The sequence below is a fragment of the Caretta caretta genome, chromosome 4 (assembly GCF_965140235.1).
Source record: "Caretta caretta isolate rCarCar2 chromosome 4, rCarCar1.hap1, whole genome shotgun sequence".
Classification (NCBI taxonomy): Eukaryota; Metazoa; Chordata; order Testudines; family Cheloniidae; genus Caretta; species Caretta caretta.
The window spans coordinates 95,260,853-95,275,309 of NC_134209.1; the positions used below are offsets into that span (position 1 = coordinate 95,260,853).

The 14,457-nt window shown below is 39.2% G+C and overlaps 1 protein-coding gene across 4 annotated transcripts in view; it reads left to right on the forward strand.

Moving 5' to 3' along the window:
- MTUS1 (microtubule associated scaffold protein 1) overlaps positions 1–14,457 on the forward strand; it is a 198,962-nt gene that overhangs the window by 88,037 nt on the left and 96,468 nt on the right. The window contains exon 1 of one of the 4 annotated variants that reach the window (XM_048848140.2): positions 9,429–9,865. The exons of the other annotated variants lie outside the window; for them this stretch is intronic. Within the exon in view, the coding sequence (XP_048704097.2) occupies positions 9,745–9,865 (121 nt within the window). The 5' untranslated portion in view covers positions 9,429–9,744. Of the gene's footprint in view, positions 1–9,428; positions 9,866–14,457 lie in introns of those variants that run through there. 4 annotated transcript variants of the gene reach the window in all.

Genomic DNA, 14,457 nt, shown 5'->3' on the forward strand with positions numbered 1-14,457 from the left:
CTCATGAAACTGGGGTTGGGGTGTGGGAGGGGGTGAGGGCTCCGGCTAGGAGGTGGGTTCTGGGGTGGGGTTGGGGATGGGGGGTTTGGGGTGCAGGAGGGTGCTCCGGGATGGGACTGAGGGGTTCGGAGGGTGGGAGGGGGATCAGTGCTGGTGGGGGAGGGGTAAGGGGGTGGTGGCTGGTGGCTCGGACGCAGGCTCCAGGCGGTGTTTACCTCAGGCAGCTCTCAAAAGCAGTGGCATGTTGCCCCTCCAGCTCCTACACGGAGGCGCAGCCCGGTGGCTCTGCTGCGCGCCACCCTGTCTGCAGGCACCGCCCCCGCAGCTTCCATTGGCTGCAGTTCTCAGCCAATGGGGGCAGCACTTGGGGCAGAGGCAGCATGCGGAGCACCCTGGCTGCCCCTACATGTAGGAGCCAGAGGGGGGCCATGCCGCAGCTTCCAGGAGCCACGCAGAGGGGCCCCTGACCCTGCTCCCTGGCTGGAGCACCAGAGTGGGGCAAGCCCCAAACTCTACTCCCCAGCAGGAGCTCGATGGCTGGATTAAAATGGCTGGTGGGACAGTTCCAGTCCAGAGGCCATAGTTTGCCCACCTCTGATCTAGGCATAAGGACCCTGTAATATGCCTAATCCACAGAAAGTCTCCTACTGCTAATAGGTTGATTTTGATCTTTCTGTAGTAATGAAACTTGTACTTAGGAAAGTTACTGTTGCATTTAACATCACTGGAGGAAAAGACACTTTTAGAATAAGATTTTTATCCTGTGACCATTTGCATATGTAGTTCACCCAGCTTCCACTCTGTTGCAGTAATTGCTCAAATTGGGGGCATTATTTAGATAGAAACTAATTGTCTTATTCATCAGTAGGGTATTGATATCTGAGTTTCAGGCACTCTACAGATTTGAGAAGACATCACTGTACTGGTTTTACACTTTGTTCATGTTTGGAAGACTTCTTTACAATCATAAGAACGAAAAAATTGTTTTCAAATAAGGATTTGTTTTCTCTGAAATCTAAATCAGTCACAATAAGTTTCAAACAGACTGGATTTTTCCTGAAGGCCAAGTGTTTTACAACACTGTCTTATTGCTACGCCGAAAATAAAATTTACGTTCATTAAAAGAACTTGAGGTTTAACACCAGTCTCTACTAAGAACACAGCTTGTCAAATCTTTCAACCTGCTGAGCAATTTAAAGAAAGAACATTATACAAATGTGTTCTATAGCTAATGTAAATACTTTTAAAATTCTGAACTTGATTTAAAAAAAAAATCCCCCTTCATGTAACGCAAGATGGAAATAGGATGCAGCTAACTGAAATGTGCATTAACGTGGAACATGAGTAGTGGCAAAATCCACGGCTGGCTTGGATTCAAGTTCCATTTTATTCAAAATTGGAACAATTGGGTTTTGGGCCTTTAGCTAAGAACAGTTTTTTTTCTTGGACTCAGCAAGGACTTAATCTCAGGGATTTATGGGTACAATATTATGAATCTATTAATTTGTGGGGGCTTTTGTGAAGGGCAGAGGGATTTGGCAATGACTATTGGATTCATATGGTAATCGCTGATATTTTACAGAAACTATAAAACCTATTGCATTGGAGCTTAGCTGTGGGTTAAGGATGTTGCATATGTTTTGAAGTGTAACTTTTGCCTTGATATGCTTATTCACCCATTAGCATAAAAGGTCTTGCTTCTATTTTAAAATGTGAGTTCAGGGGTCTTCTCTGCAGTATGGCGTAATTTTCCATTTAGCTATCTATTTGTAGAATTAACTGATCTTTTAAAGATCATGAGTGAAAACAGCAGTGACCTTGAGGTGTCCACTCAGTCCATACTGACTGGTAGACCACAATTGAAATGCTGGATTGGTGAAGGATATGTATAAGGAGGTATAGTATTTTAAGCCAAAACACTGTCTCCTGTGAAAGTGCAGTTAAGGCACTAGTCCAGTGCTATTTTTGTGTATGTGGTGTAGCTACTGATTTGAGCAATCATTTTAGAAATCCTAGATACAACTTGAAAACCTAATGTTAGTTCACGGTAGCAATTCTGCAGATAGGTAGACTGCTATTATGCCAATTGATTGAAGCTGAAATTCTGAACAGAAAGTGCTGGCATGTAGATTTACACACCACTTCCTAAACCAGCATTTCTCAAATGCCACCGGGGCCTCCTGTGGCCACCAGGGGCTTTTCTTATGGCCACAGCTGCCTGGGCTGTGATGGGGGGAGGGGAAGCCTTCAGTAGTGGTTGGGCCCTGCCCCGCCTCTGGAGAGACACAAGCTGGAGGAGCAGGCAGCCAGTGAGTTCCTCACCTTCCCGGGGTCGGGATTCAGCCCTTGGGTGGTGGGTGGCAGGCTCCAGCATAGGGCGTCAGGCTCCATTCCCAACAATATTGAGGTTACTCCCAGTCCCAAAGAACCAGTCACTTTCCACAGGTCTTTTGCACCTCTGATCACACACCAAAGACCAGGCTTGTAGCCAATCCTACAATTAACTAACTAAAGATTTATTAAGAAAAGGAAATGAGATTTACAGTGTTAAAGGAGGTAAATATACACTCTCAAATGAGTTAGTCTTAGGGTCCAGAAAGTAGTAGAAGCTGTTGTGATGTGCAAGCTCTATAAATCCTTTAGGGTTAACCCAGGCTAAGCATCTTGGGGATCCTTTCCTTTTGCTTGGAATTTGGAGAGGGCAATAATTCTAAGCAACATAATAATAATATCTTCTTGACTGGGATTTTTATTCCTTTCCCCCAGAGTTCAAGCTGTGATGGGATGAGTATTTGTCCCCTCTTCCTGGGTGTGGGGGGAAAAAATAAACAGTCTTTTGTCTGATGATTTTCCACATTGGCTTGTCTGGTGTCTGTAGGCCTTTTATGGGGCAGGAGATGACACCTCTTGTGGTAAACTAGTATTTCACACTTCGTAATACTTCTCTCCTCACTGTGGGGATTTCTAGTTCCATAGTAAACACTTTCATAGTTAGAGCAACAGTTAACTATTACCTTGTAACATGGGATACAGATCTAATAAGTGAGATTAATGCATGCAGCAACTCACATGCATTTCATAAAGTCCAAACACTAAACACATCTCTATGAATCTAATACCAATTTTAACAAGACTAGCGTACAGGTGAGCCAGATTGGTTTCTAGCTATGCATTTGTCAGTATTCAGTGAGGCCTAGGGGCCTTGACATGAACTGGCACAAGGTCTGCCAGCATCATAAATACCAAATCAGCATGGCACATGTTGATTGGATAATAGTGGCTGAGAGATCTCAAAATTTAATTGTAAATGGAGATTCATTACATAGGTGCTGGCTTGAAGTGGTTTCCATTATATAGAGGGTATACAGTTTGCTCAATGGCTCTCATCACAGCCACTATCAAAATTGTTCCAGCATCCCTGAATCATTGAGTGTTGTTTCAAGTGGAATCCCAAAGGGATTGGTTCTTGGCCCTGTGCTGGGTAATACTTATCACGGACCTACAAGAAAAGAAAATAATTAATTTCTAATAGTTTGCAGATTGGGCGAGTGGTAAATAACAGGGACAGGTCCCTGGGGCAAAGCAATCTGGATTGTTTGGTGAGTTGGATACAAGAAAACTGAGTTTCAGTAAACCCAAATGTAAGCATGTAGGAACAAAGAATACAGAACATACTTGCAGGATGGGGGACTCTTGGGAAGCAGCAACTGTGGGGAAAAATTGGGGGGGTCATGGCTGAACATGAGCTTCCAGTGTGATACTATGGCCAAAAAGGTTAATGTGATTCATGGGTGTATAAAAAGGGAATCTCGAGTAGGAGTGGAGAGATTACATGACCTTTGTATTTGGCACTAGTGTAACTGTTACTGGGATATGGTGTCCAGTTCTGGTGTCAACAATTCAAGAATGCTGATAAATTGGTGACATACAGAGAAGACCAATGAAAATTATTAAGATTGGAAAATATGGCATAGCTGCTACTCTGAAACCAGTGATATTCAAGGTGCTAAAAAAGACAGTTAAGGGGTGACTTGATCGGTCTACAAGTACCCTCATGGGAACAGAAATTTGAGAATAGGGGGCTCTTCCAGTCTAGCAGACAATGGTATAACAAGATCAGTGGCTGAAATAAGACAAATTCAGACTCAGAATAAGACTTTTTTGTTGTTTTTTAAAACCAAAGTGAGGGTAAATAATCATTGGAACAACTTACCAAGAACTGTGGAAGATTCTCCATTCTTGGGACTTTTAGATCAAGATTGGATGTTTTTCTAAAACATGTGCTCTAGTTCAAACTGGAACTGATTCAGGGAACTTTTATGGCCTGTGTTATACAGATGATCACTATTTTCCTTTCTGGCCTTATCTTATGAATTGAGATGGGGAAATAATGGATTATTTCAATTCACTGGCAATTCTGAAAATTGAATAATTTTGGTTTGGGTCAGCAAACTGAAAAACTAGTTATTCACACGCATCTGCTGTGTGGTACAGCTTGTGTTGTGAAATGCAGAAAAGCCTGGTGACCCAGGAACTCCTGGAAGGACTTCAGCTACTTTAGTCCTAGAGGTTGCAGTATATCTGATTAACAGCAAGGGTCATCTGACCCTGCAGCAGACCATACACAGCAGTGGGCAAAAGGAGCAGAGAATACAGGCTGTATGAGGCTATTCAGTTCAGCCAACCCAGAGTCCGAATATGTGTCTGTGCACTCTCCTTCATACTTCTGCTCCTGCCTTTCCAGACCCAGCTTCAATTAAAGACTACTTCAAAACTGGATTGATGGGTGCTGATTAGCAGGGGGAAGAGCTTGTGCCTAGGACCATCAGATGGGAGGGGACTGGCTCTAAGTAGAAAAAGGTAGAGTGTGTGTGTGTGTGTATGAATACAGCAGGGAATTAAGTCAATTTGTGAATGAGGTTGTGGGTTAAACTGTGTATGTGAAGGGAGATGGTAGCGTAAGAGGGAGGAGGAGAAGGGACTCAGAGCAATAGTAAAGTGGTCATGCCATCCTGCCCTTGAGTGTAGTGTCCCAATTTTTTATTCTGAAAGAGTACCCCTTTTTCTTCCCACTTCTCCACCAAAAATACTTGTGTGACCATCTTGCCCCAACCAGTGAACAGTTTGAAAAAGAGGCTCAATCTGCGAGGAAGGGTATGGTAGAATACACAATGCTACCTGCAGCTTAGCTCCTCCACTTATTTTGGGTATCAGTCACCACTGGGGAAAGACCTACTTGTCAATGGTAAATAGATTCTTTGTTTGAGAGAGGGAAAGCTAAGAATTTCTGCAGAATTTTAAGCTTGTGTTTTAAAACAAATATATTTTCTGCCTTATGGATGTAATTTTCCAAATGTAAAGTGATGCAGTGATGTATTTCTGACCATGCAAATAGCTACAGTGTCTCGGATACAGCTTAGCTTTCAAGTAATAGTATAAAATTGATACTATTTAGAATTGTGGGTAGCAGTGAAATGGATAAGAAAAATTTAACCTCATTTTTCTTGTGCTTAGAATAGCAGTGAGCTGTTATTTTCCATGTGCAGTTATATGGTTCTTCCTCAAACTGCATTCTTTTCTAAATTTCTATGGGATTTCTTTGGAAGAAAGGGAGCTGTGTATACTGCAACAGGCAGAAGCACTAATATTAGGAGCTTTAAAACATGAAGCTTGCACAATTCAGCTAGAGAAATCTCAAAAGAATTAAGACAGAGCTCCTGTTATTGCTAGGGAATTAAGGCTGTTATAGTTACCAAGTTTCAGAGTAGCAGCTGTGTTAGTCTGTATCCGCAAAAAGAAAAGGAGGACTTGTGGCACCTAAGAGACGAACAAATTTATTTGAGCATAAGCTTTCATGAGCTACAAATAAATAAATAAATTTTGTTCGTTTCTAAGGTGCCACAAGTCCTCCTTTTCTTATAGTTACCAAGCTAACTGCACCTCGGACTCCTGGTCTCTCCAAGTGCATCTTGTCTCCAATCTCAGACTTCTCGCTTCCATTGGGGTGGAATAGTATGACTCTCGCACTCAAACCATACCCAGGATTGGAGTTCCCTGGGTATCCGCCATAATTTACTTCAGCAGGTCTGACTGGTATCCAGACCATGCAGTTCTGTTCTCTCCAGGGTAATAACCATGGTAATCAGCAACCGAATAGCCTCTTTAAAGCCAAGCGTTAAGAACAGAAGCCTCTTGGTGAAAGCTTTAAATACTGGTGAAAGCAAATTTTAAAACCTACTGTATGAAAGTGTAGCTTTCCAGGTGTCTAACCATCTTCTGCATGGGGACTCTGGTACAACTAGCTCCCTATAAACTTGACTCCCTGTCAGTGCTCACTGGCAACTCCCTGGACAACTTCTGGCAATGCACTCATCTTTGCAGGAATTGAGCCACTTTTGAATTGTTTATATCCCTTTTATCTGGTAACCCAGCTCTGGAAAAATGTTTGCAACTGGTTAGAGTTAGGCTCCTTCACGCTATCTGTTTCGTATTGCCTTTTAAGTGTGTGTTTGCGTGTTTTTATCTGAAGCCTATGTATCGCTTTTGTGCACAGACCCCACAGAATTATAGGTGTATAGATCAATATAGTTGGACAGGAAATTCTAATAAACCAATATACAGTAACTTGCCTTCACTGATCTGGTCACCTACCCTTTTTATAACATTGTATAACATCTAAGTATTCATAACTTTCCATATCAGCTCTTAATGGAAGTTGCATCAATATAGTTAAACCAGTGCCACTTTGTGCATGGATTCTCAAGCAGATTTAAACATGGTTTAGTATTTCACTTGTCCAGAGAAATTTATTTAAATTTTTTAAATATTTTTTATTTTTTAAATTGATGTAATACACAATTTAACACAAGGGTTTCCCTTTTTTTTTACTGCAGTGGCAAGAGAGCGTAGACCAGCCCTTGGTGACACCAAAACCTTAGGTATTGTTTCCCTCCAGTAATTAACTTCAGGGGGTCAACACAGTTGAGAGAGGTCACCACTCTTAAATTGCACATGTGGACTCAGGTGGAAAACTATTGATGACGTCTTTAATACTTCCCTACCTCACAGGGTGTTGAAGGTAACTTTGTTCATAAACCCTAAATGGCCCCCTCAAGGATTGAACTCACAACCCTGGGTTTAGCAGGCCAATGCTCAAACCACTGAGCTATCCCTCCGCAAGCACATTGAAATCTATGGATGGAAGATAAACCCATTTATCACTTGAGACTTTATCTTGAATATTCAGTTTCAGAAGACTTGATGACAAACCACAGCTTACAGAAGCCTTATTTGCTTTGACATCAGCTAGATATCACCAGCTAGGTTTACATAACGCTAATAACTTGTTTGCAAGTTAAGTGTAAGTGATGGCTTTTTAGTGAACCTGTGCTCTTTCCTTTCCCGTGTGTGTGTGTGGTTTGTTTTTGTTTTGTTTTGTTTTGTTGTTTTTTTTAAAGTGGAACGCAGTTGAGAAAAAATTTGCCTGGCTCTACTACAGTTGTGGTGGTGTTGGTAGGGCCTAGCCCTGTTAGTCTCTAATGACTCTACCCAGGAAAAACAGAAGCAAGACTTGCTGGTATCTCCGCTGTCCACCTCAGGTCAGCAGCCCTGTTCCATTTTAAAGACTTCTTTCTTCTTCCATACTTTCTTTGCACCTCTTTTCTGTGTTTTGGTTTCATCCCCTTTGGTTTTACCCTCTGCTGTCCCGTACTTTTTTCTCATCATGTGTCCTGCTATATTTTGCTCCCAATCCTTCACTGGATAGCAGAGGGCTGCTCAGTAATCCTCATGGCTACCCTTGGATGTAGACTGTGCATGTTCTTGTCACAAAATCCCATCTGTGTTCCTTGCAAGTGGGAGGTGACCAGTGTAAATCTAGTATTCAGCAGCATGCATTTTTAGAATTCATGTTCATATAAAAATGTGCTGTTGCAAAAGGAAACTGACTATCAGGGTCCAAAACACCCCAAAAGGAGAACAGGGGTGTTGAACCCCTAGAGAATAAGCAGTTGAATCAACTGATTGTACAACATTGTTGTATTATAACAATAACTACAATGTTACTGTACTATAAAAGTGTATTGAGCCATGTCTTTTTGTAAAATCCAGTGACATGCTGATTAATATAATTGTGAAATGTATGGATTAACACTCTATATGAGGAATTATGGATACTTACTGATATTATGCTTTTAAAGTCGGTGGTCAAACAAGAGAAACCGGTTTTCTCCCAGACAGCTACCATCTCACCTATCTCCCTGTCTCTAACATAAATTAAGCAATCGAAGCCCTATTTACATAGGAGTCAATAGGGGGATTGGAAATCAACAGGAAGAGAACAGCAACGAGTCATGCTGACTCTGGGGACAAAACAGTGAGTTTGGGGAAATACAAGCAAAAAAGCTATTTTGGCATCCATCTCTTAAGGGACAAAGAGGCCATTACTCTTGGGATCTGTGAAAGGTGTATCCTTCAGCCATGTGAGCTGAGGATGCTGAAAACTGATTGTGAGAAATTGCCTGAGACCAGTTGTCTAATCTGTTAAACTTTAGACACAAAACAAAAATAAAACATGCTTTTCTTGTTTCTATTATCTTGGCTTCCTAGTAAATCCTGTTGGACTTCTGTTCTCTGCTTTCTAGCTTTCAACTCCAGATTTAAAAAAAAAAACATTTTTTTGTTTGGCTGTGTTACAGGCCTAGAAATCTAGGACGGCATTTCTTTCTACTTAAAGGTAGAATGATTTAATAACTTGCATCATAAAGGAGTGGGGAAAAATATAAACCTTTTGGGTCATTTAAGTATATACTGAGCCAGCATGTTGCGCAGGGATTTGCATAACGGTGGTTTACAGTAGTGTTTGAATCAATCAGTTATCAGATTACAGCTGAATCTAGACATACTGGTTTCTTGTTGAAGTCCAGAGAATGTCATAATACTAAATTAAGATTAGTACTTCCTTGATCTTATCCCAGTACACTGAAATGTGCAGGGCCACAAAACTGAATGGTACTTATGAGCCTTCTAAATATGAAACTGTACAGAATAGCATTATTTTCTGTGGACTTGTAAGGACTTAAATATGGATGTAGTGGTATGTTCAATATATGTTAAAAGAAGCTTTCTGTTAGAAAACATTAAACATAATTAAAGTAAGTTGTTGGGATAAATTCAAGTCAATTAGAAAATTGTCAGAATGGAATCAGAATTAGATGAATGAAACAAGTCTTGATTGATAATCCTGAAGGCGTATTTTAGTTCTCCCCCCTCAATATAAAGTAATTTTCTTCTTAACAGTCTCTGAAGAACAATTACATGATCTGTGACATTACTGGATGATATTCAGATTGGAGACCACCCACTTTCCCCTCCTCCTCCTGCTAGGTCTTCATTCCCATTGAGTCTCTTAACAGATTAAGCATGAACAGTGTGATGTAATTCAGAGGCTGCTGGTCTCCTGAATCACTAAGAGAAGGTTTTATTCTGAGGACAAGCTTTGTTTCTGCAACATCTGGTGGGGAGAGAGGCTGCCAGTAGCATTTGCATTGTGGATATCTTTCTCACGTTCTTATTTTGTCTGTGAATATGGAATAACCGTGAAGGAATGAGGGATATTTGTTTTCTAGTCTTGTTTTCCTTGCCAAGTATAGCTTGGCTTCAATCAGTGGTGAATTAAAATATATAATATGTGACAGTATATGGAGGCTGTTTCTTGCTTGTCTGTCTTCCAATCGCTCTGAAGACATGTTATGGTCTCCGAAATTTTCCTTATCCAACATGCGTGTGCGACTGACTGCAAAGGGACTGCTCCGAAACTTTCGACTTCCTTCTGGGTATAGGAAAAGCACAGTTATATTTCATACAGGTTTGTATTTTTAAACCTTGTACTTAGTGTGTGCCTTGGGGACATCTTGTTTACCTCAGTAGCTGCCTATTAATTGAAATATATTCTGGGCATGAAACATTTCATTTTTCACAGAAACCTAAAGCTCTTATAGAAATCAAGTCCTAGTTTATAAAAGTGGACAGTTTGATCTTGGATTTCTCATGTGGGGGTGTGTGTTTGTGTTTGACCTGCTCATCTGGAAAACATGGTATTCTATTTGTTTGTGGAGTGCTGAATTGGAATTGACACGTTTTTCCAGATCCAGAAATAGAATCTGGAAATTGATCACCATTAAGCATCTCTTTAATATTTTTATATTGTGGGTAGATACATACTGTGATATTTTCCCTTCTCTTCCCCTTGAAGGGGGGAAAATGGGGTACAAAATCATATTGTATAGCTTTTTCTTGAGGGTTATGCAACTTTGCCTGACTACAATGTATCTTAATATCCCTGTTATAGATATAAAAATAATTCATGGTTTGTAAGCAGGGAGAGTAAATTTCATCCTTAAAGAAAATCCTTTTTAATTTTAGCCGTAATAGCAATGTGAGTGGAAGTCTATATTAGCCAGGGGAACGTAAAAAAACAAACAAAAAACAACAAAAATAAATGTTCTCCTACTCCCACTTTGTCTGACCGATCTTCTCTCCTTCTTCCCCTCCAAACGTAAGTTTGTGCAGCTGCCTGTGTCTCTTTTTGCCTCCCAGGCATCTCCTTTCTCTCTTGGCCACCACTCATCTCTTCTAACATCTCATGGAATCTCTAGGTCTCCTTGACAGGCCATTTAGCTCTACTAGTCACTGTTTTCTCATCTCTCCTGGCATTTTGTATGTCTGCGTACGTTTTATCATGGCCTCTTCCTCCTCTATCAGTCTTCTGGCAAGTTAATGTCTGTCTCTCATCTCCCACTTAATGCTAAAAAGCGTTAGGAGGTTGAATGCAACATAGCTGAAAGTCTGCTTGGAGATTCTATGTAATATAACCTGTAAGATAACTTTTAATGTAACTTGATGTTGCAAAACTCTTTATGGGTAAATCTCCATATCTATTCTACTTATCTGAATGTTACTAACAATCTGATGTCTTCACATACAGCATGTCTCAGGAAGTACAGGTCTAGCAATAATGCAAGAAATCAGTCAATCTTAGACTTATTCTTTATTGGTTACCTGAATTTGTATATTTTAAAATAGTAAAATATACCTAAGGCCCTTTGTTAGTGGTTTTTACCTTTCTCCCCCCTGAAAAATTCCTAGGTTTTACAAAAGGTATTTGTTTTTTACTGTTTTTTTTTTAACCTGAATTTTGGGATTCTTTCTTGTGGTCAAGAAAATCCAATAGATTATATTAATTAGATGTACTTATATTAATAAATTAGACTAAGTGTAAATGTAAGGCTGTCCCTTAAAGTAAGGCAATGTAGTGTAAGATATTCTTATACATGTACAAATGCAAGTGTACATACTGTTAATGTAGACTTCAAATACACATTTTTGTTGCTTTTTTTTCTGTCTTCCTGTCTCCCAGTATTAACCCTGGTATTTACCCAAATAACTGAGTTATTTTTGTACTGATTTTCACTAGCTTCTTTTTAATAAATACCAATAAATTCCCAGGAAACATTAAACAAAAATAAAGGGCCTTGAATATACCCAGTGAATCTATAGCTGTATATAGTATTAATCCAGTTTAAATTTCCAGTATCATATTGCAATCTTAAACAAAAAAAGACTTGCATTGTTAGCATTAAGTGGACATCTGAATAAAATCTGCCTCCAGATATTCCTATTCATAAAAAACGATTGAATACAGTACATGAAATATATTGCTGACCATAAGTCCTAGTTATACAAACATCCCTATAAAGAGATTCTGGCTGGCTGTCTTTTTCATGCTTTCAGGTATGACCCACAGCCCTTGAAATGGTAGTCAAAGTTCAGCTAGACCATGCTTCTCACTTTTCTCATCTCTTGTCACGTCAGTGCTTCTGAACAAACAGCAGAGCATATAACTGCACCAGCAAAGAGAGTGACCAGTGCTGAATATATGTTAAACTAGCTCACGTTCAATACTGGGTAGTAGTATATACGTTCATCGGCGTTTTACCCCTGTTAACTCAGCATAATATATTGACAATTTTATGTTTTTATGTAACTTGAGAGCAGATAAAGCTTGTGTGTGGGCTTCTTACCTTGAAATAAGGGTGACAACGTAATAAAATTCATGCACATGATCATGCTATACATAACACTGATGTTTCAGATCATCAGGAATAAGCCTATTTATACTGCTGCAGCATCAGCCAGCATGTCTCTTAACACAGTGATTTCATTGCATTAAAAAAAATGTAGCATCCTCCCTGGGTCTCGCAGCATGCCCAAGTGATCACACTGTATTTTTATAGTGTGGACTCTGTTTTAATAGAGATTATCATGGACCCCCTCTCGGTTGTAATTGCATAGATGGCTTTCCTTCCCTTTCATGAGCATAACCTTCTTGTGACAGATATGCTAATTGCTTATACAGCTGTAGTAATCAAGTAATATATTTAATATGATTTAGCAGATTGAAAATAAAGGAGACAGTACCAGCTGACATGCTACATCTTCACAGACCACCAGCAGCTCACAGATCAGATTCAGAACCTCTGGAAAAATAGGATTTAACTTCTGTCATGAGGAATGGTATCAGAAGTTACTCACAGATTTGTAATGCTCTATTTTCATCCTCATTTGTGAAAGTCTCAAAGCAACCCATTGTTTTTTTTTACAGTATGTATACATTCTGTAGATAACTTAAAGATGATATGAAATCTGAAGTCTACATAGTGACCTTATTTAAAAAAAAATCATCCTTGAGTTCCCTCCTTCAAACATTCTTATTAAAATAAGTCAGTTAGCTTATTCAATCTTAAATAATTGCAAAAAAAAAAAACCTTAATCAGCATGTGTACGTGAAGAGTTAAAAGTGAATCATCATTCTGATATTTCATTAATGAAGAGACAAACATACTTTCTATATTACTGACTGTTTAAGAACATGTTTAACCCAAACAGTGAATAGAAGCGATCTTAAGTACTTAATACTCTTCATGCATGATTGGTGTGACGGATTAGATCAGCATGTCTGGATGGCTGTCACCTTAAGAATGTTGGAGAAAGACCGTCTTGACCATACATATATTCTCTTTCCTTTTTTATACAAAGCAGTACATTTGACAAAAGGACCTAATGATGGTAACTGAGAGCAAAACTACAGTGGTTTGCAGTACCATAATTTTTGAAGGATTGTGGGTGAAACTACATAGTTCCTTGTATTATTCATATACTTTGAGTCTCACAAAACAAAATCTTAGTATCCTGCTTTTGGCTTGCTTTAAAAAAAAAAAATGAGAGAAATAAATGGTAGCTATGTGGCTGACTACTTGACCTGGAAACATGACTTCTCATATCAAGACAGCCAATGCACAGTCATATCATGACAAGAATTTCAGACCATTGTAACCCCAAAAACCTTTCCCTCTCAAACTCTAAAATAATCAGACAAATCAATACAGACCTAGCACCTTTTAAATCAGGCAGATACCATTTGTTTGTACAACCTAGCTTTTAAGACCACTCATCAAGTGGTCCATGTGAGGTGGGAATCTATCAAATTGTTAAGGGTAATAAAGCAGTGCCTTCAAAGCACAATAACACACAATTTCCAGAAGGCTCATACCTTGGAATTGTCACTTAATCTGAATATTTTCTTAAAATCAACTTTCCTATAGTACTGTTCTTTTTAGAAATAACTAAAACACAGAATAGTCAAATAACTGCAAAGTCGTTTGATACAGTAGCAGGGAGCTATCAAAAATGCCTTTGAAACTGCTACAAGAAATTAACTAAATCCAAAAGTCTACCAGAGACCGATATAGTTTAATACAGCAGAAATGATGCAACCTGTACATAATGATAAATATTCATTTAACAAGACCAGGAAAAATTGAAAAACAGAATACCACTCTAGCAGTAACTATAGAGCAAAATCTTCAGTGTAATCAGCATGACATACTTATTTGAACTTAAAAGCTAGTATAGCAGATTCCAAACTATTGTCATACACATCTGTTTGAGTGACTCAACCATATTTATTTGCACTGTATTGGGTAAAAACCCTATGGAAACAAATACTAGTTATTCTTAAAACTAGTATCATGTATTCTATTCTGTAATGAGAAAAAAGCATCAGGATAACTTTTATGGTGAAATCTTCTCAGCACTACAGATAACTGCCAGTTCTGATCAGCACTACAGATAACTGCCAGTTCTGATAATCTGTTCTGGCAACCACACACAACCACCAGTCCTTTAATTTCAATCCCAAATGCTTGAATTAAATGGACAATAAAACTTGACGTTATCTGTTATATGCCTATTTTAACTTCTGTCCATACCTTTAAATCTATGCTTAGTCAGTTTAAGGTAATCAGAAACCACCCCCTCATCTAGTCTGACCTTCTGTGTATCTCAGGCCACCAACAGCACCTGCACATTAAATCAAAATTTGACCAAAATATTACAGCC